This window comes from Melospiza melodia, chromosome 11 (assembly GCF_035770615.1).
Source record: "Melospiza melodia melodia isolate bMelMel2 chromosome 11, bMelMel2.pri, whole genome shotgun sequence".
Classification (NCBI taxonomy): Eukaryota; Metazoa; Chordata; class Aves; order Passeriformes; family Passerellidae; genus Melospiza; species Melospiza melodia.
Window position 1 is genome coordinate 20,671,644 of NC_086204.1, and position 26,690 is coordinate 20,698,333.

Consider the following 26,690-nt stretch of genomic DNA (forward strand, 5'->3'; position numbering starts at 1 on the left):
GCGCCGATGCCAGCACTGTGCATGGGAAAGCGCTCAGGGAAAGCCAGGCTTTCTCCTACTTCCCCTTCCCCCCAGACATGTTTACCACAAGCGACAGGGTTTTTTACTCGGCAAGTGGCCACCCTACCGTGTGAGCTGGGCAGCTCCTTGGCACCCTGCCCGTGCTTCCACTCAACCCCTTTGAAGCCGGACAGTGTCCCCCGATGGGCCCCGCAGGATGAGTCAAGCCCTGTCACCGCACGGAGCCCGGGTGACCATGTCTCGCACCCCGGAGCCGGGCGGGCCGTGCCTCGCACCCCGGAGTCCAGCGGGGCCGTGCCTCGCACCCCGGAGCCGGGCTGGGCCGTGTCTCGCACCCCGGAGCCGGGCGGGCCGTGCCTCGCACCCCGGAGCCGGGCGGGCCGTGCCTCGCACCCCGGAGTCCAGCGGGGCCGTGCCTCGCACCCCGGAGTCCAGCGGGGCCGTGCCTCGCACCCCGGAGCCGGGCTGGGCCGTGTCTCGCACCCCGGAGCCGGGCGGGCCGTGCCTCGCACCCCGGAGCCGGGCGGGCCGTGCCTCGCACCCCGGAGTCCAGCGGGGCCGTGCCTCGCACCCCGGAGCCGGGCTGGGCCGTGTCTCGCACCCCGGAGTCCAGCGGGGCCGTGCCTCGCACCCCGGAGTCCAGCGGGCCGTGCCTCGCACCCCGGAGCCGGGCGGGCCGTGCCTCGCACCCCGGAGTCCAGCGGGCCGTGCCTCGCACCCCGGAGCCGGGCGGGCCGTGCCTCGCACCCCGGAGTCCAGCGGGGCCGTGCCTCGCACCCCGGCTCGTGGCGGCGGGAGGCTGAGGCGCCCCGAGGTGTGCGCCGCCTCAGCCTCGCCGCACGCCGCTCCCCGGGGGACAGCCTGTGCAGGGCTGCTCCCGACGGCTCCTGGAGTCAGGGCCGTCTCCAAACAATGGGTGGAGAGCAGGAAACGCCGCATGGGAAACAGGATTTGGCTCCGCCGCCGCCGCCAGCCACGGCCCCTTGGCCCCTTTCCTTTCCCTGCTCCAGAGAGCCCTTCCCACAGCCATCGGCCACGGGGCTGCACCGCGGGCATGGGGATGCCCCTGCCCGGGCGGGCTGGGGCATGAGGCGCTCTGAACATTGGACGAAAAGCGGGGTCGGGGCACCTCCTGCCTGGGCTAGGGGCTCAGCATGACTCAGGGAACCCTGAGCACACTGCCCTAGCCCTGGAGGGGTGGGCGGCTGCCTTTCCCTAGAAGAGCTGCCACCAGGCAGGGGATCCCAGCGGTCCCTTGGCCAGCAAGCCCTGCTCCTGAGCATCTGGCTGGCCACAGAGCCAGAGAAACGGGGGCATCTCTCAGTCCGTGTCCAGGCTATGCACCACAGGAGGTGGTCCCAGCTGCCCTGGAAGTCAACCAACAGCACGGAGGATGGGGGACATGGGCAGGGAGCAGCGGACCTGAGCTGCTGCTCACGTGGAGCTCCTAGGCAGCCATAGCCTCCAGCTCTGAGCCCCATAGCCAGGAAATGCTGGGGATTTTCTGACCTCTGCCAGATTTGGAACAAGCTCCAAGGACATGGGACTCCAGCTTTATCTTCTACTTCTCTTCCCACATCTGGCAGGTAAATTGCTCCTTTTCATCTGATTTAAGTGAGCAGCCCCTGCCTCAGGGTGGCTTGGTGGGAAGAGGCAGCTGTGGAAGCTCAGTGGCGCCATCGGAGCAGGGTTGGGAGGGAGGAAATGTCCTTTTGTGATCAGCCATTTGGAGCTCTCAGAGGCCCCTGGCTGTCTCTCTCTGACATGGGAGGAGAGGCACCCCAAGAATCCCATTCTGATGCATGCTTGGCTCATGCTGGGGAGCTGATCCAACTGGGGTCTCCAAAAGGAGAACAGAAATGCACACTGTGTCATCCCAATGTGTCTGCAATGCACCTTGCTTTGCCTTGGCTGTGCCTTCAGGGCTGGGGATGGCAAAAATGTTCTGGAAAGGGGGAGACATCTGGGTGACAGGATGTGGCCCCGAGGCAGGGCTGGTGTGGCCATGCTGGTGCCCAGCTGTGATGTGCCCTTGTGCTCCCTCACCCCAGGGGCCATCCTGGACATCACCCTGGTCGCCAACGTGCAGAGCCTGTCCCACTCCGACTTCTTCCTCTCCTGCGTGATGGGGGAGCACGACGTGAGCTACCTGCAGATCGAGCGGGAGAACAAGATCGTGATGACTCACCCCAAAATGAACTTCCAAAACTACCGCAACCACAGCAACCAAGTCCAGGCCAGGGGCTTCTCCAAGGGTGACCCGGTGGGGATCCTCTACTGCCTGGGGCGCACCCCGACCGAGCAGGCCCAGGTGGTCTATGTGCACAACAGCCACAATGGTGAGTGCCTTCTGGGGGCAGCAGGAGGCCCCTGCCGGCCAGTCGGGTGCACAGGGGACCTTCCTGCCCTGTGCTGCGCAATCCCAGCACCAGGCAGGGACGTGGGGCGACAGTGGTGACCCATAAGCTGGGTTTGGGGTCGACCAGCCCTGGTGGCAGGGAGATGGAAGGGAGGTGGAAGGGATGTTCAGCTGGAGGAGCATGGTCCAGCCCCATGGAGGAGCTGTCTGTGTTTATAATGAGGCTTGGGAGAAGGGCAAGGTCCAAGAGGAAGCTGAGTGCCCTTGGAGGAGGTTGTGGGGTCTGGAAATCATTAACCAGAGCAGGGGGTAGCCCTTTGGAGCTGTGCCAGCCCATTCCCTCACTACAGGCTAAAGGGGAGGAGGTGGTGCTGGGGCAGATCTTTGGCAGCCTCCCAGGTGCTGGACAAACACCATCCCGGGGCAGCACACCACCATTCCAGCAGTGGGGCTTGGTGAGAGGCACTGCCAGACTGCAGTGTAGCCAAGGGCAGTGCTGGGCTCATCTGCTGCTCCTGTTTTGGGCCATAAGAATCCAAAGGGCCTCCCTGGGCTGACCAGCAGCAGGGACACCACCTGGGGCAGCATGCTCCCACACTGCCCCTCTGACCTTCCCTCCCTGTGCTTGAGACTTTGCAAAACTGAAATTTTCTGTGATATTTGCCTCAGGATGCTTTCTAGCTCTTTTTTAGAACATCTAACTAAGACAGTTGTCCTTTTGCTCAGAATAAGAGGAGGGGATACAAGTTTCCCTGCCCATGTTAAGACACAGCTTCAGCAAGGATACTGAGTGTCTCCAAGCTGGGGCACAGAGGCTGCTGGTGTGGCCTAAGCATTACCCAGGGAGCAGGACTCAGCTTTTGTCCTTGTAAAGAGGCTCAAGCTGAAAAATGGCAGTGGTGCTGTTGGAAACAGAGCTGGATTGTCTGAGCAAGCAGGGTGGCACTGAGGAATGGAGCAGAGGCCAATGGAGACATTGTGGGAGACATGACCAGCAGCATGGCGTGAGGAGCACAGAGGGATTTCTGCACCCCCAGATGTCTTTGTTTATAAATCATGGATGGAGGTGATGGCTCTGGGGCTCCATGCCTGGGACAGTGCTTCCCATGGTGGGGTGTTCTCAGTCAGCCCCCACTCCTGGGTCCTCTTAGCCAAAAAATAAAATAGTGCTTTGGAGGAGCCCCTGTGGGAGTTACAAGTGCCAAAAAGGTGTCTCTTTCACAAGTTTCTAAGAAGCTTCTATTGCTCTGTTTAGAGGAGAAGGTAAAAAAATAAAGGAATTAGTAAGCAAAAAATTGACACGTTTGCAGGAGAGCTGGATATAGAACCCACTGAAGTGGCTTGGTGTGTGCCATCTCTCCTGTTTAGCCTGAGAGAACACCAAAGCCAGCCAGGGTGATTAAACAGTGGGTGGGGAATGCTGTTAGAGGAAAGCTGGCAGCTCCCAAAAGGTCATGCATGGAGAAGAACTTAGGAAGTTTGATAAGTTTTGGAAGGATTACTGAAAAAACAAAGTAAAGCTAACCAAAGAGATCCTGAGAAGCAATTTCAGAAGTGTTTAAATCTGTCAATAAACTATCTTTTACACTTTCCAGAGCAGAAAGACACCCAGAAAAGCAACTGCAGAAAACCAACATTTTAAAAATTTTTGTATCTGTGTGTACAACAAAAAGGTTGGGAAAATTTGCTGGAGGATCTGTCTAAAATGCCACTGTTGTTGGCAGGAGACAGGTGATAAATTGCAGAATGGAGCACCACAACATCACCAGGCTGGGTGTGCGGTGAGCAAGGCTGTCCTTGGGAAACCAGACCTTCCTAAAACTTCTGGATAGGGAGTTACAGACCTGAAAACTCAAGTCAGAACCTGGAAAAGTAGCACAAACTGTAATAAAGAGGAGAATATTTGGTGGCATGGTCCCTGAGAAAGAGTTTGCAGTGGTAGGGTTGCTGGGGTGGCAGCAGTGAGGATGCTGTGAAAAATTGATACTGTCTGCTCAAATTCCTGGAGAAAACTGGGAAAAATCCCTCTCTGAAGTTCTTTGAGAGAAACTTTGCACCCAGGGGGTGGCAGGAGTGATCTTTGCATGGGTAAATAACTGACTAAAAAAGGGGAGAGTAGGAATAGGAGCAGTTCTTGTCACACGAGGGAGTTTCCACTGGCATGGCACGAGGTCTTTGCATGGACCTGTGTCACCAGCTGTGGGTGCAGAGCTGAGCAAGCAGCCATGCTGCCTGCTGTCCCTGAGCTGCCTGGGGAGATGATGAATGCACTATGGAGTGACAGAGAGGGGAGAGATGCAGTCTGGGAGGTCTTCAGTGATGGGGTGACAGGCAAATCGGTGTGCACAAATGCAAAGTGTTGCATTTAGGGGTCCCCAGGGAACTGTTGCCTTTCATTCCAGGGATTGAGGTGGATTGAAACAGAGTGAGGGCCATATCTGTGAGCCCACCACTGAGGGCTTCAAAGTCCATGGAACAAAGATCCCAGCTAGAGGGATAGATGGGGAGGTGATTCTGGGAAATGACTGCCAAGTGTGACCTGCGGTGCCCTGCCCTGGGCGTCTGCAGCATGTGCTGCTTCCTCCTGGTCCTTGGCCTCAGAGGGGCAGGACACAGGGCTGGATGTGTTTTAGCTCCAGCCTGGTGTGGCTCTTTTAGTGTGTGCAAGCTGGAGTGCTGCCAGGCTCCAAAAGCCAGCAGCCGCCTGTGTCCTCTTTTGTGTCTGTCCTGGCACGCCCAGGGCTTGGTTTCCCAGGCCTTAAGGTATTTATAGCCCTGTTTGTGCTCAGGCTGGGGTCTGGCTGACTCACATTAATACTCCAGGAGTTCATTGCTGCTGCACACTCCAGCACCTGGGGAATCAGGAAAACAGCCGTGACAGGGCTGCTGGTCCTGGGGGCTGCAGTGCAGCCTCCTGCACACTTAATTCCCCTTACCAGCCCTGCTTTCCCTGCCTGCAGCACTCCACACCTCACCAGCAGGCGGGGTGCACCATTCACACTTGTCCAGATGTCACCTCCCCAGACTGCTGCCACCAGCATCCTGTGCAGATGGTGGGCTGGTCAGAGGGCAGGGTGCCAAATCCCATTCCTCGGTGTCTGCCTGAAGGGGCTCAAGGGGCCAGGAAGGGAGCCCTGTTCCTGCAGAGGCTTGGGGGGTCTTGGGTCCAACATGGAGAGGACAGGGAGATGTGTCATGACATTCCAGCAGGAACATGCCAAGGTGTGTCCTGGTGTGACCGGGTGTGAGTGCCCTCAGGGGGTGACTGCTGTGCAATCTGTGCCTCCTCCTCCTCTGCAGCCCACCTCTTCCCAGTGAAGGCCACACAGTCTGTGAATGTTGCCGAGGCGGCCACCTTCTCTGCCAGGATCCTCAAGAGGAAGGAGACAGATGTTATGTGGAAAAGAAACGGCAAGTAGTTCCAAGAGCAGACCCAGGGCTGGAGCTGCTCCCAGCTGGTGCCTGGCACTGGCCCTGGGGGCACAGGAGGTCACAGATAACCCTCTGTCCCCTTGCAGGCACCTACTACCAAACCACGGACCGGGGTGAGGTGCAGGATGACCACGTTGTCCTGACACTCCCCAATGTCAGTGTCAACGAAAGCGGTGTCTACAGTGCCGCGTTCATGGGGGACAGCCCTCTGTTGAGTGCCTTCTACCGCCTCATCGTGAGAGGTGAGCAGGGCCCTGGCTGCCTGGGACTGGGGACAGCCATACCCTGCCCTGTGCCAGGTGGCACTCTGGCCTTCTCTGCTCTCTCTGCAGCCTGCCCTGCGAAGAAATGGGGACCATCCTGTGACAAGGACTGTCCCGACTGTCTGAACGGCGGCATCTGCCACGACCACGTTGGTGAATGCATCTGCCCTCCAGGGTTCATGGGCACCCGCTGTGAGAGAGGTGGGTTCCACCTGCCCAGCACTGGGTGCTGTGCTCAGGGCATATGTGGGGGCTCTCTTGCACCCCTAGACCTGAGTACGGTGTCTAGAAATGCCGTGTTCATCCCCAGTGCCTCCCCACCTTCAGTGCCCTCTGTTTCTGGGCCAGGGCTGGACCAGCCACATGGGTCCCATGTCTCCTCCAGGTGGTGACATGGGGCTTGGGGCACCTGAGCCAGCTCTGTGCCATGCACAAGCAGTAAGGGCATGGATGAATGGTGGGTGAGGCCAGACCATGCTTCTTTTTCCAGCCTGCCAGGAAGGCCAGTTTGGCCGCAACTGCCAGGAGACGTGCCAGAGAGCCCAGGGCTGCCAGGGGCTGAGCTTCTGCCTTCTTGACCCCTATGGCTGCTCCTGTGCCTCGGGCTGGAGCGGCTCCCGCTGCGACCAAGGTACAGGGACATGGGTGTCCATCAGCTCTCACCCAGCTGGGCTTCCTGCAGGGCCTGGCTGCTCTCCAGCAGCACCTCTGCAACCCTCTCCTCATCTGAGGGATAGCACAGGCTGAGCAGTACCACTGCCTGCATCAGCTGCTTGCTGTCTCTGTGGTCCTGTGCCATGGCCAGGGGTAGCAGTGAGCTCTTCTCTTCCCACAGCCTGTCCCTCAGGATTCTACGGCCCTGACTGTGCCCTGAAGTGCACCTGCCAAAATGGAGGCAGCTGTAACCGCTTCAGTGGCTGTGTCTGCCCCGCAGGCTGGCATGGGCAGCACTGTGAGAAGTCAGGTGAGGTTGGCATAGGGCTGTGGCAGGTTTCCATCCCCCACCCTCTAGTGGGTGCTGGCTCCTTCCTCATCAGTGGCTGGGAGGGCCATTGGCTATTGGTCCCTCCAGCTGGTTCAGCAGGACCCCTTGGTTGTGGAATTAGACTCCAAGTCTGTAGAAACGAGGATATAGCAAGGGCAACATCTGGTTTGGATCCCAGCGTTATCTGTGCTGAGAGTGTTGCTGAGCCCAGTGGGGTTGGGGATCAGGGCTGGACCACAGCATCCAGCACCTTTCCCTTGGCACTATCTAGGTCCAGGAAAAGGTGCCAGGCTTTCTTGTAGCGGAGGAGCAGGGCCAGCCCTAATGTTGATTTCTGTGTACCAGACCGGTTCCCCCAGATCATCCAGCTGGCCTCAGAGCTGGAGTTCAACCTGGGCTCAGAGCCCATCATCAGCTGTGTGGCCATTGGCAACCCACTGCCCACCAGGGACAGTGTGGAGCTGCGCAAGGCTGACGGCACTGTCCTCAAGGTACTGCCCCGTGCCCTTGCCCCACCACCATCTCCATGTTCACAGCTCCCTCAAGAGTACCTGCAGCTGCTGGGCAGCCTCACACTCATGGGGGCTGAGCCAGGAGCAGAGTGGAGAGGCTGACAGCACCCTCTGTGCCACAGGTCATCAAAACCATCATCGAGCCGAAGCAGATCACCTGCGAGTTTGAGGTGCGGCACCTGACAAAGGCGGACACGGGGCTCTGGGAGTGCCGGGTCTCCACCACCGGGGGCCAGGACAGCCGGAAAGTCAAGGTCAATATCCGAGGTGAGGAAAGTGTGGTGGCAGGAGCAGGACAAGCCAGGGTTGCTGGGGGAGGCTGGCAGCGTGGTGTGGCAATACCACCACTGCACCTGACTGGGTGCCTCCCATCGTTGGCTGCAATGCCAGCAGACAGGTTTGGGTGATGATAAAAGACTCTCCTGACAAAGCGGGAAGGAGCCAAGAGGTGGCAGATGTATTCATGCTCTCTCTGCTCCTCGTTGTCCCAGTCCCACCAGTGTCATTCCCTTCTTCCCCCCAAGTGCCACCAGTGCCCTTGAGCGCCCCCCGGCTGTTGGCCAAGCAGAGTCGCCAGCTCGTGGTGTCACCTGTGGACAGCTTCTCTGGTGATGGACCCATCACCTCCATCAAGCTCTTCTACAAGCCCAAGGATGACAATTCAGCATGGTCATCCATTGTGGGTATGTGCCTGCAGGCCTGAGGGACACAGATAGAACCTCTGTGTGGGTGGGTGAGGTCTGGGGTGGGCAGATGTCTCCATATCAGGCCCCCTGTGGTGATGCTGAGGAGGATGCTGGTGGCAGGGCAGGCTGTGGATGATGGGCATGGTTCTGACATGTTTTCTTGGCCAACAGTCGACAACAGCGAGAACATCACCCTCATGAACCTCCGGCCAGTGACCGCCTACATCGTCAAGGCGCAGCTGAGCCGGCCAGGGGCTGGTGGGGAGGGCAGCAAGGGTCCTGAAGCCATCATGGTGACTGACTGCCTTGGTGAGCCTCCATCTCCTTGGCCCTGACCCTGACCCTGACCCTGCACAGCACAGAGCCTGAAAGGTCTCGCAGCTGATGTGCCGTGAGATTTTGCTGCCTTTTTGTTTGCAGAGCCCACAGTCAAACCTGTGATCGAAGGCTGGTCCGTAGAAGATAAAAATATGCTTCATGTCACCTGGAAGTTGCCAAGCAACCATGAGCCAGCACATGGGTTCATCGTCCACCTCTTTGACTCTGCAAGGCGGTTGGTCTCTGAGAAAAACATCACATCCATCTCTGTGCTCTCTGCCCGCATTGGGGGCTTGGAGTTTAACAAGGAGTACAGACTGGAGGTGCTGGTGTACCACTGCACCAGCCTGGGGCCACCCTCGGACCCCTACAAGGTCATGATCAACAGTAAAGGTGGGTCCAGTGGAATGCTGGGAACTGTAACAGGGAATTATAATGATAAATCAGTTATAATTGTAACAGCAGCCATCCCCAGGTCTGGCTGCTCCTTCTCCCATCTCTGATAGAACATGAACAGCTGTTTGGGGAAAATGGGCCCTCCTTTCCCCACTAGATCCTGCAGTCTCCAGCACCAAGGAGCCGAGAAACATCCTAAGCTGAATGTGACATTCAGGTCATCCAGAGTGATGGTCACAGACAAATCTGTTCTCTACACCCTTGCTCAAACCCCGATGGACCTATCTATACTTGCAGCCTTTACAATACCCTGTAGCGACTAGTTCCTCTATATCATTATACTTTGCATGAAAAAATACTTCCCTTTTGGTTTGCTTTAACTCTGCTGCCAGGTAATTTTGCTGTGTGGTCAATAGGGCCTGGGGAGCCCTGCAGCCCCACCTGTGGGCACACACACACACACAGCCCCTGGAGTAGGTAGAAGACCATGCAGAGATGGAGCACCAGCCTGACCAAGCTTTCTGGCAGCCATGGGGAAAGGCATACACGAGGCCTTTGGGGGGGCTTGGCACCGTACAGTACACATTGAGAGGACTGATAGACATCAGGCTTGAGGGATAACAGGTTTCCTCTGCTCTCTGCTTGTAAGAGCTTTGTATGATCTGGAAATTTAGAGTTAGGGATGTGGGCAGGCAGGAGAGGTCTCAGAGAAGGTGGTGGGCAGGCAGTATGTGACAGAGGCCTGAAGGAATAAAAAGTCACAAGAGCTAGTCAATCACAGCATTTAGACCTCAGATGGTGTGGCTGGAACGTTTGGGAGTACAGTCCTGCTTCACTGTGGTACATGGAGAGCACCTCCACCTCCTCCAAGCAGGGGCTGGGGTCCCTGAAGATCCCTCAAAGCTGACCTGGCTCTGGTTACCATTGCCATCCACAGGGTTCAATCCCAACAGCAGCACTGAGGCCCAGCAGCCCAAGGAGCCCTGTTCTGGGCCTGACACTCTTCTCTCTTGGTCCCAGGGCCCTCCTCCCCACAGCTGCTCTCGGCAGAGCCCGTGTCCGACACGGCGGTCAGGCTCTCCTGGCAGGTGCCCGAGTACCCCAACGGGGGCATCACCAAGTACATCGTCGAGCTGCAGCAGGTGGGGGGCACCAGTGAACCCCAGTGGATTGACACCGACAGCGGCGCCGAGACCACCAAGATCGTTGGGGGCCTCAATGCCAGCACCAGCTACCAGTTTCGTGTCCGTGCCAACTCCCACGTGCCAGGGGAATGGAGCCTGCCCGTGAAAGCCAAGACCCTCGGGGACGGTGAGAGGGGTGTCCCAGCAGGCAGGGGGCTCACAGCTCTGCTGCAGCTTGGGCTTAGATTCTGATCAGCAAAGAATGATTGGGGTGCTTGTGGCAACTTCTGAGTGTGGCTCTGAAGCAGCAGCCCAAGACCAAAACTCTTGGTGTCTTAAGAAAACCTGCTCCTCCTAGTCCTACAGGGGGAGGGGTGGCATGATGACATCATGAGTGACTCTGCCTTGGGCAGCAGGGGATGTGAATCAAGGGGCTGGGGGAGCAGAGCAGAGCAAGCATGGGAGGAGATCATGGCTTGACCCAAAGCTGGTTGGAGGTCCAGAAACCAGTGGTTCAGTGGCAGGAGCAGGGCTGTGACACTTTCCCCTCTGTGCCACTGTGGCACCAGGAGCTCAGGATGTGGTTATGGTGTCTTCATTGGGGATCTTGGTGCTGGGAGAGGGCTGCTGCCATGGTGGTTGGCCACTAGTGCAGGCCAGGCAGGGCTTGACCATGCACCACAACCCTCCATCCCTCCTTTTGGCAGGAGTGCTGAGTGTGCCGCCCAGCCTGGGCAGCCAGGGCACTGAGCAGGCGGGAACAGACCAGCAGCTGCTCTTGGCCATTGTTGGCTCTGTGTCCGTCACTTGCTTCACCATCCTCTTTGCTCTCCTGGCACTTTTCCTCATCAAGAAGAATTTTTTCCACCGGCGCCGCACCTTTACGTACCAGTCTGGCTCGGTGAGTGCCGCCTGCCCCGCCAGGACCGTGTCCCCTGCTCCCCAGGTCCCAGCCCGCTCCAGGTCACGTTCCATAGCCTCCAGCCCGGATGCAGCCAGACCTCACTTCCACACGGAGAGGGTGCGGAGCCCACCCTTGCCCATGACTCCTGTCCTGCTGGGACTGCCGCATGGGCGGGCAGGTGCCCGGTGCCTCTAACCTCACCCGCTTCCATCTGCCAGGGGGAAGAGACCATCCTGCAGTTCAACTCAGGGACCCTGACCCTCACGCGCCGGCCCAAGCCGCAGCCTGAGCCCCTCAGCTACCCCATCCTGGAGTGGGAAGACATCAAGTTTGAGGACATGATCGGGGAGGGCAATTTTGGGCAGGTAATCAGGGCCATGATCAAAAAGGACGGCCTGAAAATGAATGCAGCCATCAAGATGCTGAAAGGTGAGTGCTGGGGGAGGCAGGCAGGGTGGGCTGACTGCTGCAGCTGCGTCCTGAGCCATGTTTGTGCTGGGGAGCATCAGGAGTCTTTTGCAGAGAAGCAGAGGAAAGGCCCCTGTTGTAGCCCGAGGTGTTCATCCCTTCTTTGCTTCCAGAGTTTGCTTCAGAGAATGACCATCGGGACTTTGCTGGGGAGCTGGAGGTGCTGTGCAAACTGGGCCATCACCCCAACATCATCAACTTGCTGGGTGCCTGTGAGAACAAGGGTGAGGGCTGTCCCATTCTACCCTGCCCCACCACCCCTGCCCAGCTGCCTATTCCTTTTTGCTGGGGAGAGCCCCAGTTGCCCAACCTCCTGCCCCCCAGGCTACCTGTACATCGCCATTGAGTACGCTCCATATGGAAACCTCCTCGACTTCCTCCGCAAAAGCCGAGTCTTGGAGACCGACCCAGCCTTTGCCAAAGAGCACGGCACTGCCTCCACCCTCACATCCCAGCAGCTCCTCCAGTTTGCTTCAGATGTGGCCAAGGGGATGCAGTACCTGAGTGAGAAGCAGGTACATCGCAGCAAGCCCCTCAGATCACCCTCTCCCTGAGGCCTGGGGGTTCCCCATCAAGGAATGAGGTCCCTGGGGCCAGCAGGAGGGAGCATGTAGCTCCTGCTAACTGCTCTTCCCTTTCAGTTCATTCACAGGGACCTGGCAGCAAGAAACATTCTGGTGGGAGAAAACCTGGCCTCCAAAATTGCTGACTTTGGCCTCTCCAGAGGGGAGGAGGTCTATGTGAAGAAGACAATGGTGAGGCAGGAGTGAAACATCCCCATGGAGTCTGCACCAGTGTGGTGGGCAGGATGCCTATCATCAGTGTGACCAACCCACCATGGCAGGACTGGCTGGATCACAGCTGTCTTCCCCCCAGGAGGCACTCCTCCAGCCCTGATGGTGGCTCTCTCTTTCCCCAGGGCCGTTTGCCAGTTCGCTGGATGGCCATCGAGTCCCTCAACTACAGCGTGTACACCACAAAGAGTGATGTGTAAGTGCTGCAGGCAGGGACACTGGGCTGGGGCATGGCTGTGGCACCTCCACTCCTCTCTGGTGCAGTCAGAGAGGCAAGGCTATTGCTCTGGGTGCTGCAAGGGCAGGAGGTGATGCTAGTGCATCTTCCTGAGGAGCTGCTGGCTCAGCCCAAGCCCTGGCTGCCTGTTGCACCCTGGGCTTTGCCCTGTGCCCATCAGTGAGGCACAGCTGGGCGCTCTGTCACAGCCTCGGCTCCTCCCCTTTCAGGTGGTCATTCGGTGTCCTGCTCTGGGAGATTGTCAGCTTGGGTAAGGCTCTTCCCTGTCCCCTGCCTTCACTCAGGTCCCTGTAGGTCTGGTTATCCTGGGGCCCTGGGGGGAACACCCTAGGGACTGTCACCTCCTCAGCCCCGGGTGTCTCTGGATGCAGGGGGGACACCGTACTGCGGGATGACGTGTGCCGAGCTCTATGAGAAGCTGCCCCAGGGATACCGCATGGAGAAGCCGCGTAACTGCGACGACGAGGTGTAAGTGGACAGAGCCTGAACTGGTGGTGGCACCAGGTAACCCCACTGCCCCACAGGGCTCGCACCAACTTCCAGTAGCTTCTGCCTGGTTGCCTCTGCATTGTGGCTGAGGAATGCGCTGGGGTCCCACACCCAAACACCTTTCCTTGGCTTTAGTTTCCTGCCTGCTTCCTCCATCTCCCACAAGGAGCTTTTCCGTCCCCTCTCCTCCCGTGCTCACTGACTCTCCGCCCCCAGGTACGAGCTGATGCGGCAGTGCTGGCGGGACCGCCCCTACGAGCGCCCTCCCTTCGCCCAGATCTCCATGCAGCTCATCCGCATGCTGGAGGCCAGGAAGGTGAGTGGTGGCAGCAGAACCACGCGTGGGGGTTAACCCCACCATCACCTTTTGGGTGCAGGGACACAACAGGGCACAGTGCCCGTGAGCATGCTAGTGGGGACAGGAGATAGATGTGGACATGCTCACAACTGGCTCCTAACTGGGGTTCCCCCACAGGCCTACGTGAACATGGCCCTGTTCGAGAACTTCACCTACGCGGGGATTGATGCCACCGCCGAGGAGGCGTGAGGCTGCGCTGGCCCCAGCCTGCTGGAACAGTGCTCTGGGGACAAGGGGCTGCTCATCCTCTCCAGGGCCAAGCAGCCAAATGGCAGTGCCCCTTCTCAAGAGTGCCTTCTTCCCTGCAGCGGGACTGTGCCGTCCCCTCCCTGGCATGGTGCCAGCCACTAACAGCCCCATACTGTTGGGACACACTGGGGTGGCCCCCAAGGACAAGCAGCAGCAGGGCGCTGGCAGCAGAGCAGGCAGGAGAGGGCCTCCCTCAGGAGCCAAGGCACTGCCTAAGCCCACGGACACAAATGCTTAAACTTTGGTTGAGAGGAGGAAGCAGCAATACAGCTGCAGCCCTCAGCATGCTCTGGGCCTGAAGTGGTGCCAGGGGTTGTGAGCAACGCTGCTGGCATGGGATGGGGCCACCCTGGTGGGTGCAAAAGGACAATGTTGGCTGTGCACAGCCTCCAGCTCTGCCGTGACCCTTTGGAGATGTCACCTCTGCCTTATGGACAATAAAGATCATGCAACAGCCAGGTCCAGAGGAGTGTTGGTGGGTACCCACCTCTGCCCCACTGACAGCACTGGGGAACAGGATCCGCTGCTGTGGTGGGCACTCCTCATAATCCTGTTCCCATTGGGGTCCTGTGATAATCCCCAGGAATGTCCCAGCATTCCCAGACAAGTCCTGGGTCTCATCATGGCACAGAGATGGGTTTTCTTAGGATCCAACTGGGATCTTTTCCCACACACACAATTGAGACTTGGTCTTGTCCCCAAACAGATATGGAGAACAGACTATGTCCTTCCTATGCACAGCTGCCACTTGCATGCTTAAAATTTGTTCCTGCAGCTTCCCCCCAGCTGGCTGGTCTTTAAAGGGATGGCCCTGTTCCTCCAGCTGAGTCCTGTGCTCTTTGGTGTGACCTGCAGCTCTGCCCCATCTGTGAGGGCTGCACAGGTCACACCAGTGATGGGAACTGACCCTCACAAACAGCCTGACATGTGCCACTTCTTCTGCACGCCCTCTGCTCCCAGCTGGGGACAGTATCTGGGGCAGTGTCACCAGTCCTGCTCACACCTAGGTCTTCTTTTTTTGACAAAATTTGTCTGTGGCAAGTTGGGGCTGGCACTGCTCTTCCCTCGGTGCCTCTAATGCTGTCCTCAGCTGCTGGGCTTGAAGAAGCAAACCTGGCCTTGGTGCCCAGGGGACACATGTGCAAGTGGCTCCTTGTGTCCTGGCTGGTGCTCCCTGGGCTGTGCAATAGAGTTGTGCCCTGGCAGGGTGGGAGACCCTCCAGCACCAGAAGTGATGGACTGGTTGAGCATGGCTGTGGGACCTCACTGTGGTGGCCCTGCTCCTGCACCACCTCTGAGGGCTTTGCCCCTGTGCCTGCAGCTCTGCTCCCAGCACTGCCACAGACACAGTGCTGCTGGAAGAGCAGACCTGGAGTACCCCAGTGCTGGGCAGCACAGGACACCATGGAGGCAGATCAGCTGTGCCACATCCCGTGCTCCCGTGTGGCAGCAGCCCCAACAGCCTGCCCTGCCCCACACAGGGCCTCCCTAGTTTCTCGGGGTTGTTTTTCTTCCTACCCCATCCTCCCAGCATGCCAGCAGCCACAAGGGCAGGAACATGCCGCCTATCTGATAGGAGCAGTCTCTCTTGGCACTGCGGCCGGCGGCAGGGGGGCTGTGGCCTTGTGGTTTCAGGCACAGGGAAGTGCTGGTCTTGGGGTGGGGGGAGCCCCCAGCCAGGCTTCCTGAGCTGCACGGCCTCCACTTCCCAGATAAAGGTATCGCCTGGAGGAGCCGCAGCAGCTCCCAGGACACCGGGAAGGGCTGAGTGCGGCACGCGTGGCTCCTGCACACAGGTTGCAGGATGGCAGCCTGCCTGTGCCAGGGCTGGCAGCTCTCACTGCTCCCTGCCATCCTGCTCAGCCTCTGCAGCCCACCGTCAGCCCCTGAGCCAGTGACATCCCAAGGTAGGTCCTTGGGGCTATTTTCTCTCCCAAAGGATGGGCCAGAGAGCAGCTAGAATGCCAGGTGTGGGCAGTGAGCACCTCACAGCAGCCCAAATCTATGGGACTGGGAAGGGGGCATTCCAGGAGGGTGTGCAGGGAGTGTTCAGGGTGAGCAATGGAGCGTGCTTCTCACCTGTGGGACACCCTGAGATGCTTGGAGTAAAGGAATATCCATGCTCTCTGCAAGCAGAGCTTGGCTGCCCATGGGCTGCCCCTGAGGATGGCAGCCTGGTGCTCCCAGTCCTGCTGAGGTAGCAGAGGGGCTCCTCACTCATCAGAAGTTCTCAGAGTTATGACGTGATGAGGGTTTAAACAAGACTCAAGTTAACATCTGATGGCACAGCTCTGCACCATGGGCAATGCCCATGCCTGGCTAACCCCAGGGCTCCTGGAGCCTTGCTGTCATGATCTTACTGTCCTGCTGGACATGCTCATCTTAGCTGATAGCTGGCCCCAGTCTGGCACACTGCACCTGCCAGAGCCACTCCCCAACTTTGTCTCATTTCAGAATGAAATCATGCATTCTTTAAGTGCCTCTTTAGCCCCTTTAGAACCTTCTGTAACACCATAAAAAACATTATTGAATAAAACCCTGTTGATCTCCTGCTTCTCTCTCCGGCCCCGCCCCAGGTTTCTGGCCAGGATAGACTTGGGAGCACATTCTGAGTCACCCCCATAGGGGCAGTGGGACGAGGGTCAGGGTTGGACTCTGCCCACAGCCTCTGCAAAAGGGCTCTGTGCCTTGAGCCCTCCGCTGGCTTGGCAGCACTGCCCAAGCATGGCTGGTGGGGGCTGCAGAGCTGGGCAGCTGCCCCTCCTAAGAAACGGGCTGTGCTCAGCAAAGATGCTCTGATAGCCCACAGGACCAGGGTGGGCTCCCACTGATGCAATGGGTCCCTGTGCCACCGAGCTGCTGGGACCTGGGCACTTCATCTCCTGGTGCTTGGAGCTGGGTGAGGCCATGGAGCCTGCATGAGGCTTGGGGTGGGGTAATGGGGACAAAAAGAGAAGAACAGGTGAGGGAACTGTGGCAGAGATGGGACAATGGGAATGGGGAAGAAGGGCAACACAGGGCTGGGAAATGAGGAACAGGGCTGGGGGGGGGTCAGGCAAGAGAAGGGACAGGGTGAGCAGAAGGACACCAAGAAGGTGGCAAGAATACTGGGAACTGTGACTTACTCTTGGCCAGGGTGGGCTGAACTGGCAGTACAAGGGTGTGTAGCAGAGAATGGATTTACTCAGGAAATGCAGCAGATATTGGCAGTGAGCTTGTGGGGTCCCAAAGCTGGGGGCAACCTCTGGGGAAGGCAGCAAATGCTGGTAGGAAGAAGGCTGGAGCAGGTCACAGGGCAGAGGGAGTGGGGGAAGAAGGGACTGCTGAAGCAATGCTGGGGACAGCAAGACCACCCCTGTGCATCACACATCTGCACCTTGGGGTTGTCCCCCCTTTCACAACAACAAGGACAGACACCCATATGTGAGCAGAGCTACCAGTCCTTCAGACAGAGATCCTGCAGGGTGTGATGCTCCAGTTTGTCTGTGTAATGACAGGGAGCACAGCTTACTGAGGGGGACAGCCATGCCCCCAGGGCAGGGGTTTGGGCATCCCCCCTGCTCAGGACCACATGCCCCACACCAGCCCCCAGGCCCTTTCTCTTTCCCTGGGGTGCTGCTCCTCCTTATCTCACTTCCGTGCACCTTCCGGCATGAGCAGGGCAGGGGTGCTTCCCCCTGATCGCTGGGCCCTGAGCTCCCCCCCAACCGCAGAGCTATTTCGGGATGTTTGTTTGTCCTCAAGGACCTCGTGTACTGAGGAGGGGGCGTGGTGGGGCCGGGGGGAGCCCTGCACCAGCCAGGACCCCCGTGCCAGCCAGCATGGGTGCCATGTCCCTCCCCAGTGTGCCAGGCTGGTGGAGAGCACCCGTGCCACAGCCATGCCCACGCTGCCCCGCGTGCCTGAGGTGGCAGCAGGTGAGATGGGGACGGGTTTGTGCCCAGGGGCTCCTTCATGGCCACACTCTTCCCAGATGCTGCACTGCTAGCAGGCGTGTCCGAGGACATCCTCTGTTTCTCCCGCTGCTTCGAGGACCTCACCTGCTTCTGGGACGAGGAGGAGACAACAGCTGGGATGTGCCATTTCTACTACTGGTACAGCAGGTAGGAGATGGTGGGGGCACAGCCCAGCCTCCTCCTTGCTGCACAGAGAGCAGCAGCGGCAGTGTGTCACAGCAATCTGGGCCATCCCAGGAGATGAGAGAGAGGAGAAGGAGAGCTGGAGAGCCCACGGAAGCCATACAGCAGCCACTGCACACCCTGCAGCAGGGCTGGGGCCTGGCTACGCCTCAGTCCCATGGGGACGGTGCCCTGCAGTGGATTATGGCACGGGAAAGGAGCTGGTGACACTGAGTCTTGGTGCTGTGCCCCACATTGCCTCTCCTCAAGCTTGGCCCGAGGCAGGAGGTGTGAGGTGCTGCAAGATCCCACTCTCCGTTCCTCAGGGATGTGCCCACAGCGTGCGTGGTCTCCACGTGGCCCCGTGGGGCTGGCGGGAAGCGACATGTCTGCGTCTTCCCCAGCCAGGACGTGCGGCTCTTCACCCAGCTCCACCTCCGTGTCCTGAATGCCACCACAAACCACACCAAGTACTGGCGGGAGCTCAGCGTGGACGCCGTGGGTGAGTCCCTTTCACTGGGCAATGCCCTGTGATAACTGGACAGTCCCCAGCTCTGGGTCCCCTGACCTTCTGCCTGGCAAGGGGGCTGGCAACACCGTGAGTGGTGGAGCCTGGGAAGGGACTTCCATGTGTCCCCCAGCAGGAGCAGGCATTGCCCGGACTGGGGCTGCTGCAGGAGGACAAACACCCTGGCATGTTCTCTGCAGGTCTCATTGCTCCCCCAGGGAACATCACTGCCCGCTGGGCCGGGGCTGCGGGGCAGCTCTGCGTGTCGTGGCAGCCACCCCTCGCTGACTTCCCAAACTTCTTCCTCTACGAGGTGCAGTGCTGCCCTGCCAGCTCCCGAGGGGTGCCCTGCAGCACCCCATTGAACCCCGCTGGGCAGCACCCTGGGGACCCCTCCATGCAGTCAACTGTCAGCACCCACACACCCAGGGCAGCCTCCCCAGCACTGGGACAGGTACACAGAGGTGTCAGGGATGGGCAGAGGGGTTTGGAGCCTGCAGTTGCTCCTCAGCTTGGCCCCTCTCCTGCAGAGGCTGGTCCAGGCCAACACTCGAGTGGTGCTCCGGGACCTGGAGCCAGGGGTGAGGTACCACATCCAGGTGCGCAGCAAGCCCGACGGTACCTCCATGGACGGCGTCTGGGGGCCCTGGTCGCAGGCTGTGGCTGCAGAGACACCCCACTCCTCCGGTGAGCAGCCATCCCCTCTGCAGGGTCCTGGCAGTACAGCAGGGAGGCACCCACGCTTGGGGCTGCAGGGGTGGGGGTCCTGTTTTAGGCAAGGTGTGACTCCAAAGTTCTGGGGGCCAAGGGGAAGCAGCCCCCTCCCTGTCCTGGCTCTCCCTGCCCAGGAGACATCGGGCTGTGCTGCAGTACCCCTGACCTGCGGCACGTGCGCTGCGAATGGAGCTGGGACCCTGCAGAGCCCCACAGCTCCCACCAGCTCTTCTACCGGCCACCTCCAAGCAGGGCTGGCACAAGGTAAGGGGCATGGCAGGCAGGTGGCACCCATGCAGGCACATCCCAGGGACCACTGGTCCTGCTCTGCTGTGTCCCAATATCCCACACTGGGCCCCTTGCCCATACCCTGATCTGTCCTGTCCTTCCACCACCAATCTCATATCCCCTCACCACATTGCACCTCCAACTACAAGCAGCAGTAGCTTTCCTGGGGAAGAGCAGGAGGAATGCTGGCTGTGGGTATGCTTTGGTGGGACTGACTGGCTCCCCACTCCTCCCACAGGGAAGATGCATGGCAACAGTGCGAGGAGGTGAGCGGGGGGGCACAGGGCACCTATGCCTGCACCTTCCAGCCCAAGGCTGGCAGTGCCATCTCTGTCCTGGTGAATGTCACCAGGACCCACATGCTGCCCACACTCAGCTACTTCAAGGAGCCCTTTTGGCTGCACCAGGCTGGTGAGTCCCAGTGCCACCACAGCCCCTGCCTGGCTCACAGGGGACACAGTGTCCCATGTCCCGTTTCACAGGAGCGACAAATGCCTATCCCCAACACCAACAGTGCTCACAGATGCCCCACAGCTTGTGCAGGCAACAGTGACGCAGGGCCGGCTGAGCCTGCAGTGGCTGCCGCCCCTGGAGCTGCTAGCAGAGCAGCTGGACTACCAGGTCCGCTATGCCACGGAGAACAGCCACGACTGGAAGGTAAGGCCTGCCCAGGAAACCCCGAGCAGCGCTGCTGACACATGGCAGGCGCGGGGTCGGGCAAAGCGGGACCCGCCCCTTGGTGCCAGCCCACAGCAGCCATGCCTCCAGCTCGGCTCTGCCCCGCAGGTCCTGCAGGTTCCGCGAGCAGCGAGGAAAGAGGTCCTGGACCTGCGGCCAGGCTCCCGCTACCACGCGCAGGTGCGGGCCCGGCCCAGCGGGCCGTGGTACCGGGGCAGCTGGAGCGCCTGGTCCAAACCCGTTGTGGTTGATGCCGTGGCCGATGCGGGTAAGGGACAGCGCTGGCGGCCGCAGGAGCCACACGGCTGACGGCAAGAGGCGGAGAGTGCTGGAAATGGGGTGGGGAGCACGGGGCAGGGGACTGCGAGGGGCTCAGAGTTGGTGGGTCTGGGAAGGGCTACAGTTCCGGCGTTCCTCCTCCGATGCAGGCTGGCTCATCCCCAGTGTTACGGTGGTGCCGCTGCTCTTCTCAGCAGTGCTCCTGGGGCTGCGCTGCACCTTCCCCTCCCTCTACAGGTAAAGGGCTGTGCCGGGGGCAGGCGGGGGGGTCCAGCACCAAGCCTGGGCACCTTGCACGGGGCATTAGGGCACCTCAAGTCTGAGGGTAAATTCGATGCCCCTTCCTCCGTACCCAGCAATGTGAAGCAGAAACTCTGGCCGCCCGTTCCCGACCTGCACCGTGCTCTGGGCAGCTTCCTCCAGGAAAGCAGCAAGCACGGCCAGGTGAGTGGGTGGGCAGGGCGACTCAGCTGCTCCCGGGGGCAGCTCGAAGGGCAGCCCCTACCCCGTCCACTCCGTGTCCCCCCAGGCCAGCGCCTTCGACAAGCAGCCGCCGGAGGAGGCCGTCCTGCCCTGCCTGCTGGAGGTGCTGCCCGGCCCGCTGCGTGAGGCGGGCCCGCCGCCGGAGCACGCTGGGGGCCGCCTGTCCAGCACCGACATCGCCAACCAGTCCTACCTGCTCATGAGCGGCTGGGAGCCGCGGGCAGCCACGACCGCCCCCACCCCGCCATAAACTCCTGTTCCCCCCGAGCCCCCGCCTGGTCCCTCCTTCGCCGCCCCGCCCCCGGCCCGGATCGCCCCGCCCCAGCAAGAACGCTCCGCCCTCGTCCCGCCCCTGGTCCCGCCCCCTCTCTGCACGCGCCCAGCGTCCCGCCCCGTCCCGTGGCTCAGCCAATCGTGTTGCGTCGCGCGGCCGTCGCCTGGCAGCGCGCGGCCGTTGGGTTTGAAGCGGCCAACCGGGGCCCCGTAGGCGCGCCGTTTAAAATGCTGCGGAGCGGGCGGGGTGGGCGAGCGGAGGCGGCGCGGCCGAGGTGAGCGTGCTACAGGGCCGGAGAGGCTGTGGTGAGGCGGGCGAGGGGAAGGGAGCATGTCGCTTATCGGAGAGAGCCCCAAAGGGCGGCTGGAAGGGGTGTCGGCTGATAGAAAGGACCCCCGAGGAGCGGAGGGAGGGCGTATCGGCTGATGGAAAGCGTTCCGAGGAGCGGTTGGGGAGAGTGGGGATGTCCGTTGGCGGGGAGGAGCGGCCGGAGCGCTTGCACGGTCCGGTGGTGGGGAGCCCGGCGGGGCCTGTCGGAGTAGGCTCAGCCCGGACGGTGGGCACGGTTAACGCCGCCCGCCCGCCTGCAGGACCATGGCGCAGTTCCTGTTCGAGGCGGACCTGCACGGGCTGCTGAAGCTGGACACGCCAATCCCGAACGCGCCGCCTGCGCGATGGCAGCGCAAGGCCAAGGAGAGCGGCCCCGGGCCCAGCCCAGTCGGCGTGTCGCCCATGAAACCGGCCAATCGCTCCTACAGCTCCAGCAAGACGCCGTCCAAGACACCCGGTGAGCGCCGGCCACCAGCGGCAGAGGTTGAGTGCGGGAGCCTCGCCCAGGCTGCACGTCTGTAGCCGTGGGGCTCTGGGCTCCCTGCCACGCTGCCCTACCGGCTGCTGCTCAGGCAGGAGGAGGTAGGCTGTGCTCCTGACAGCCCCCCACCTCCTTGCCAGCATGAGGGGCAGAGCTCTGAGCCCTGGGGCTGGCGAGCTGCTGTTCGCCCAGCTGAGCCTTGCTGGCACAGCTGCATGCTGGGACAAGTGTGGGCGGGACTGTCAGCTGACAGCTTTACATCCTGTGAGCGTTTTTGTATCTTCCCCTTATCTCTGGACTCTGGAATTGTTGCACTAGACCCAAGGAATTGCACCACATAGTCCCTAACCAACTTGGTGGCAAGGAGGAAAATATAAGTTAGTTGTGACTGGGTGGCATGAGATCTGAGAGTCCTACTTGTCTGGCGGGTGTGATGTGGAAGAGTGCTAGGTTTGCTCCCGTGAATGCTCTAATACAGGCTGTTAAATAGCTGTAAGACAATATTTTCATATGCAAATGCAGGTAAATCTGGATCCAAAATTCAAAGCACCCCCACAAAGCCTGGGGGGGATCGCTACATTCCCAACCGCAGCACTATGCAGATGGAGATGGCAAATTTCCTCCTAACCAAAGAAAATGACCCTGCTGAGGATTCCCCTACCAAGAAGGTGAGCATGTTGCTAAGTTACAATTACTTCAACAACCACTACTCCTTCCTGCCCCTTTACAGAGCAGTAAACTATAGGTTCTATCGAGTGGACACACGAGACTGACAAGTCCCAGCCATCACTACTTGCAGCTCTGGGCTTCAGGAGCCTAGGATGAGATTGAAGCTGTAGAGACCACCATGGACTCTAAGCCTATGCTGCTTCTGGTAGCAAAATTTAGCTTTTGACTAATGAGATTTTAAAATGTAGCAGGCAACAAAAACACAAAGCTGTGAGCCTATGCAAAGTGAAACTGCTGGTGGTAGCTATTCTAGGACAATGTCTCCACAGGAAACACTTCTGGAATGTTTTCCACTGTGTTCTGAAATCTGTTTATGAAGCATTTGGTCGCTTTGTGGCTGTGGCTTTTCCCACTGGCAATGTCACTGAATTTGCCATTGTGTGAAAATGTGAGCAGGACGATGTATGAAAGTCTGAGGAAAAACTGCTTTGACCTGCCTCTGTGTGACTGATCCTTGCAGCACAGTCAAACATCTTCAGATTCTAAGAGAAGGGGACTTAGGTGTCTGTTTAAATTGCATTGTGGGAGTTGTTTTAGATGCATTGCACTGAGGGTGATTTGTCTCTGTAGGAGCAACAGAAAGCCTGGGCAGTGAATCTGAATGGGTTTGATGTAGAAGAGGCAAAGATCCTCCGCCTCAGTGGAAAACCACAGAATGCTCCAGAAGGTATGATACAGGGTCTGTGTGAGCTGAATCAGCAGGAGAGATCAGGTCAGGGGAACAGCAACACAGAGGCTCTGTGTGTGGTCACAGGAGAAATCAACTGGTTTCTGAGAACTGTACAGGCTGGAGTCTCCTTTCTTAAGGCTCCTGAGGTGGAGGGAGGGCATAACAGTTACAGTGAATTTATTTAGGAAAGTTGTTATGACTGCCAGTTGGTCACCTGTACTGCAGGTTCCAAACCTTCATGAAGTCTGTAAGTGCACAGCAGAGAGTTTGATGCTCTTTCTAGCTTAAACTGCAACTAAGTATAATGGGATTCAAAAACCCAAGTGTTTGTTAAATTTGTTTCCATGAATGAGGAAATTGTTGCCCCTGTTCAGCAGTTCATACTGCCAGTGATTTTAGTGCACTGCACACTTGTGTTTCTCTTAGGACTTTATTTTCACTCCAAGGGATTCCTAGTTGGGTGAGCAGCACTCAGCTGGGAGGAAACTAAGTCAGGTTAACAAACCTGTTCCTCTGCACACAGGCTATCAGAATAACCTGAAAGTGCTTTATAGTCAGAAAATGACACCTGGATCCAGCAGGAAGACTAGCAGATACATTCCCTCAAACCCAGACCGGATTTTGGATGCACCAGAGATCCGCAACGACTACTGTAAGTAGGCTAGAGGGTTGAGTGCTGGACATCCAGAACATTCTGCACTGGATTGCTGTTCCTAGGACAGTGTAACTGGGCTGTCTGTATTATTTTGTGTACCCAGGCTAGCACAGACCACTTCTGCAGTGTCCCTGTGTGGCCTTACAGGGACAGTGGTCTAGGGCACAGTGTAGATGCCTTGGAGCAGGGTACCTGGCCCCAGCAGCTGGGCATAGTGACACTCAGAAGGCTGCCCCTCACCTGTACGTGTGTGTGTGCACATGTGCACCCGCACCTGCTGCATCAGCACGGGTGAAGGGCAGGGCTCTCTAGCCAAGCATGGTGTGACCTGCATTGCTCTTTCAAATTGTAGATCTGAATCTCATAGACTGGAGCTCCCAGAACTTCCTGGCAGTGGCTCTGGACAACTCTGTTTATCTGTGGAATCATGCTACTGGGGAGATTATCCAGCTGCTGCAGATGGAGCATCCAGATGTGTACATTTCTTCTGTGTCATGGATTAAAGAAGGAAACTACCTTGCTGTTGGCACAAGTAGTGCTGAGGTTCAGGTGAACGCAAGAGTAAAACTAGAGGTGTTTTCTAGGGATTGACAGAACTGTGGGGCCTTGGAATATAACCTTGGCTGGCAGAGGAAGGATGCCATGCACCTGACTTGTCTTCCCTGGTGTGGGGTGGAACTGCCCAGTGTGCAAGGCAGGGTTTGGTTTGGGGGCTTTCTGATAAGTAGCGTTACCTTCTGTGCTATAGTCATGAGATACACACTTTCCCTGTTCCCTTACTGAGAAAGCTGAATGCCAGAGCCTGTGCAGTGAGGTTCCTAGGGCATAGAAACAGGATTGGGTTTCTTCTGAAGAACTTTTTGCTTTACCTCTCTAGCTATGGGACGTTCAGCAGCAGAAACGTCTCCGAAACATGACCAGCCATTGTGCCCGTGTGGGAACCCTCAGCTGGAACAGCTACATCCTCTCCAGGTAAAGCAGTGGGTCAAGGGCAGCTCCCAGTTGTTGCAAGCTCCTATCCCTCAATCTATGTGTGGCATGGGTTAGGGATGGCAGAGAGAAGTTTGTCCTGGCTTGGGATTCTTACTCAGCCTTATCTGTTGGAGCCTCTTTCCTGTATTGCAATTTGTGCTGAAGTTGTAAAGAGCTTGTGTGGGTGTTTCACTCGCACCGATAGACCAGTGTTGCTGGTAACACTGGTTGAAACCCAGTGGCAGGTATAGCAGCCTTGCAACAACAAAAATGGATTTGGGTGAAAATGTGCAGCCTGACCCTGCAAGCCTTCTCTTCTCTCTGCAGTGGTGCACGGAATGGGCACATCCATCACCATGATGTCAGAGTGGCTGAGCATCACGTGGCCACCCTTGCTGGCCACACACAGGAGGTGTGTGGACTCAAATGGTCTTTAGATGGGCGCTACCTGGCCAGTGGTGGCAACGACAATCTGGTGAACGTCTGGCCATGCACCCAAGGTGGGGGTGGAGACTTTGCTCCCATACAGACCTTCACTCAGCACCAGGGTGCTGTCAAGGTGAGCACAGAGCTGCCATGGGCAGATATGTGTGGTGCAAGGCAGGCATGCAGCACTGGCTGGGTGCAGGTTGCCTCTTGTATGTTTTAAAATGAACTCTCCTCTCTCAGGCTGTGGCGTGGTGCCCATGGCAGACGAATGTTCTAGCCACTGGAGGTGGCACTAGTGACAGACATATCCGCATCTGGAACGTCTGTTCTGGTGCCTGCCTCAGTACTGTTGATACCCATTCCCAGGTGAGATATGAACATGAGCTTGGACACAAACATCTTCTGGCAGCACACCTACACAGAGCTGCTGGCTCCTCAGGCCCAGAGGCATGGGGAAGGAGGGGATCATGCTCACCTCTGAATAGTGAGCATCAGCACAAGCACCCTGTCTCACCTGCGTCACTGCCTCTTTGCAGGTCTGTTCTATCTTATGGTCAACTAACTACAAGGAGCTGATTTCAGGCCATGGATTTGCACAAAATCAGCTAGTTATATGGAAATATCCAACAATGGCCAAAGTTGCAGAGCTGCAAGGTAGGTGGACAGGGCCTGGGTGGGGGCAGAGGGGCTGTTAGAGGTTGAAGACAGCTGCACTCCTTGCTTTGAGCCTGCAGCACCACTGATACAGGACAGTATCTGGGGCCATGCTGCTAGGAGTAAAGCATGCCCACGGGCTGTGGAAGAGATACCATTGCTCCAAGTGTATGCTTGGGGTCTGAAATCACACTGCCACAGCCAGTGGGGGGACAGCTATGCAAGCTGGCAGGGCTCATGGGAGCATACAGGAGTAAATGTGCTTGTGCTGATCAGCTCAGTCCTGATTGCACACTCGTCCTCCTCCTCAGGCCATACTGCTAGAATCCTCAACCTGACCATGAGCCCGGATGGTACAACAGTGGCATCAGCAGCTGCTGATGAAACGCTGCGGCTCTGGCGCTGTTTTGAGATGGACCCCATCAAGAAGAAGGAGAAAGAGAAAGCAAACTGTGCCAAAAGCAGTATTATTCACCAGAGCATCCGCTGACACCATGGGATTGTTGTGGGGAGGGGGGATATTTTTGGTTTAAATGCTGTACAGTATTTTAAATATTAATAAACTGCTTAACTTGACTTTTCCTTAATAGTGTCTGATGGAAGAAAAAGCCATGGCTCCTAAACCTAAGTCCTTCTCCCCAAAGCTGGGGATCTGGGCAAGGAGTGGAGACCTAGGTCTTAAGGGCCAGTTGACAGGTCCCTGAGCTTAGCACAGCCTAGCAGAAGGATGCTGTGCAAGGGCTGTACTTCTGTTTCTGTCCCAGTGGACACAGATGTGTCACCTGCCCCATCTAGGTGCTGACTACAAGCACAGCGGTTCCACCATGGGCTC

At 58.3% G+C, this 26,690-nt stretch overlaps 3 protein-coding genes across 6 annotated transcripts; all 3 read left to right on the forward strand.

Annotated features, from left to right (window-relative positions):
• The first annotated feature begins 1,012 nt into the window (after positions 1–1,012).
• TIE1 (tyrosine kinase with immunoglobulin like and EGF like domains 1) lies at positions 1,013–14,050 on the forward strand. Of its 4 annotated transcripts, none has more exons than XM_063165891.1 (23): positions 1,013–1,607; positions 2,073–2,360; positions 5,681–5,791; positions 5,899–6,054; positions 6,145–6,276; positions 6,566–6,706; positions 6,911–7,039; positions 7,406–7,551; positions 7,695–7,839; positions 8,064–8,255; positions 8,430–8,567; positions 8,679–8,969; positions 9,993–10,283; positions 10,804–11,117; positions 11,219–11,429; positions 11,582–11,692; positions 11,793–11,983; positions 12,110–12,223; positions 12,388–12,458; positions 12,710–12,750; positions 12,872–12,968; positions 13,206–13,305; positions 13,465–14,050. In XM_063165891.1, exons 1-23 carry the CDS (start codon positions 1,562–1,564, stop codon positions 13,534–13,536), a joined length of 3,528 nt encoding a protein of 1,175 aa, XP_063021961.1. In that variant the 5' UTR covers positions 1,013–1,561; the 3' UTR covers positions 13,537–14,050. The 4 variants fall into 4 exon arrangements, with proteins under 4 accessions (XP_063021961.1, XP_063021963.1, XP_063021962.1 ...); XM_063165893.1 differs by having other exon boundaries at positions 1,014–1,607; positions 10,804–10,997; XM_063165892.1 differs by having other exon boundaries at positions 1,015–1,607; positions 8,097–8,255.
• A 442-nt stretch (positions 14,051–14,492) lies between these two features.
• MPL (MPL proto-oncogene, thrombopoietin receptor) lies at positions 14,493–20,914 on the forward strand. The gene is made up of 12 exons (XM_063165895.1): positions 14,493–15,503; positions 17,570–17,699; positions 18,041–18,216; positions 18,423–18,676; positions 18,753–18,909; positions 19,071–19,200; positions 19,463–19,635; positions 19,739–19,881; positions 20,011–20,170; positions 20,331–20,418; positions 20,538–20,625; positions 20,711–20,914. The coding sequence occupies exons 1-12, from the start codon at positions 15,401–15,403 to the stop codon at positions 20,912–20,914; spliced, it is 1,806 nt and encodes a 601-aa protein (XP_063021965.1). The 5' UTR covers positions 14,493–15,400.
• A 614-nt stretch (positions 20,915–21,528) lies between these two features.
• CDC20 (cell division cycle 20) lies at positions 21,529–26,434 on the forward strand. The gene is made up of 10 exons (XM_063165897.1): positions 21,529–21,725; positions 22,272–22,417; positions 23,049–23,145; positions 23,672–23,800; positions 24,156–24,352; positions 24,681–24,775; positions 25,103–25,334; positions 25,445–25,570; positions 25,741–25,858; positions 26,170–26,434. The coding sequence occupies exons 1-10, from the start codon at positions 21,533–21,535 to the stop codon at positions 26,346–26,348; spliced, it is 1,512 nt and encodes a 503-aa protein (XP_063021967.1). The 5' UTR covers positions 21,529–21,532; the 3' UTR covers positions 26,349–26,434.
• The last annotated feature ends 256 nt before the right edge of the window (positions 26,435–26,690 follow it).

What these genes read in the sequence shown, in the direction of transcription:
- CDC20 (XM_063165897.1), top strand. Translation starts at nt 21,533, where the DNA reads ATGGCGCAGTTCCTGTTCGAGGCGGACCTGCACGGGCTGCTGAAGCTG. An exon ending in CAAGTAGTGCTGAGGTTCAG is followed by an intron (nt 24,353 to 24,680) that starts GTGAACGCAAGA and finishes TTACCTCTCTAG; the next exon opens with CTATGGGACGTTCAGCAGCA. An exon ending in CAAAGTTGCAGAGCTGCAAG is followed by an intron (nt 25,859 to 26,169) that starts GTAGGTGGACAG and finishes CCTCCTCCTCAG; the next exon opens with GCCATACTGCTAGAATCCTC.
- MPL (XM_063165895.1), top strand. Translation starts at nt 15,401, where the DNA reads ATGGCAGCCTGCCTGTGCCAGGGCTGGCAGCTCTCACTGCTCCCTGCC. An exon ending in TGATGCCGTGGCCGATGCGG is followed by an intron (nt 20,171 to 20,330) that starts GTAAGGGACAGC and finishes CCTCCGATGCAG; the next exon opens with GCTGGCTCATCCCCAGTGTT. An exon ending in ACCTTCCCCTCCCTCTACAG is followed by an intron (nt 20,419 to 20,537) that starts GTAAAGGGCTGT and finishes CTCCGTACCCAG; the next exon opens with CAATGTGAAGCAGAAACTCT.
- TIE1 (XM_063165891.1), top strand. Translation starts at nt 1,562, where the DNA reads ATGGGACTCCAGCTTTATCTTCTACTTCTCTTCCCACATCTGGCAG. An exon ending in TGTTATGTGGAAAAGAAACG is followed by an intron (nt 5,792 to 5,898) that starts GCAAGTAGTTCC and finishes GTCCCCTTGCAG; the next exon opens with GCACCTACTACCAAACCACG. An exon ending in GCATGCTGGAGGCCAGGAAG is followed by an intron (nt 13,306 to 13,464) that starts GTGAGTGGTGGC and finishes GTTCCCCCACAG; the next exon opens with GCCTACGTGAACATGGCCCT.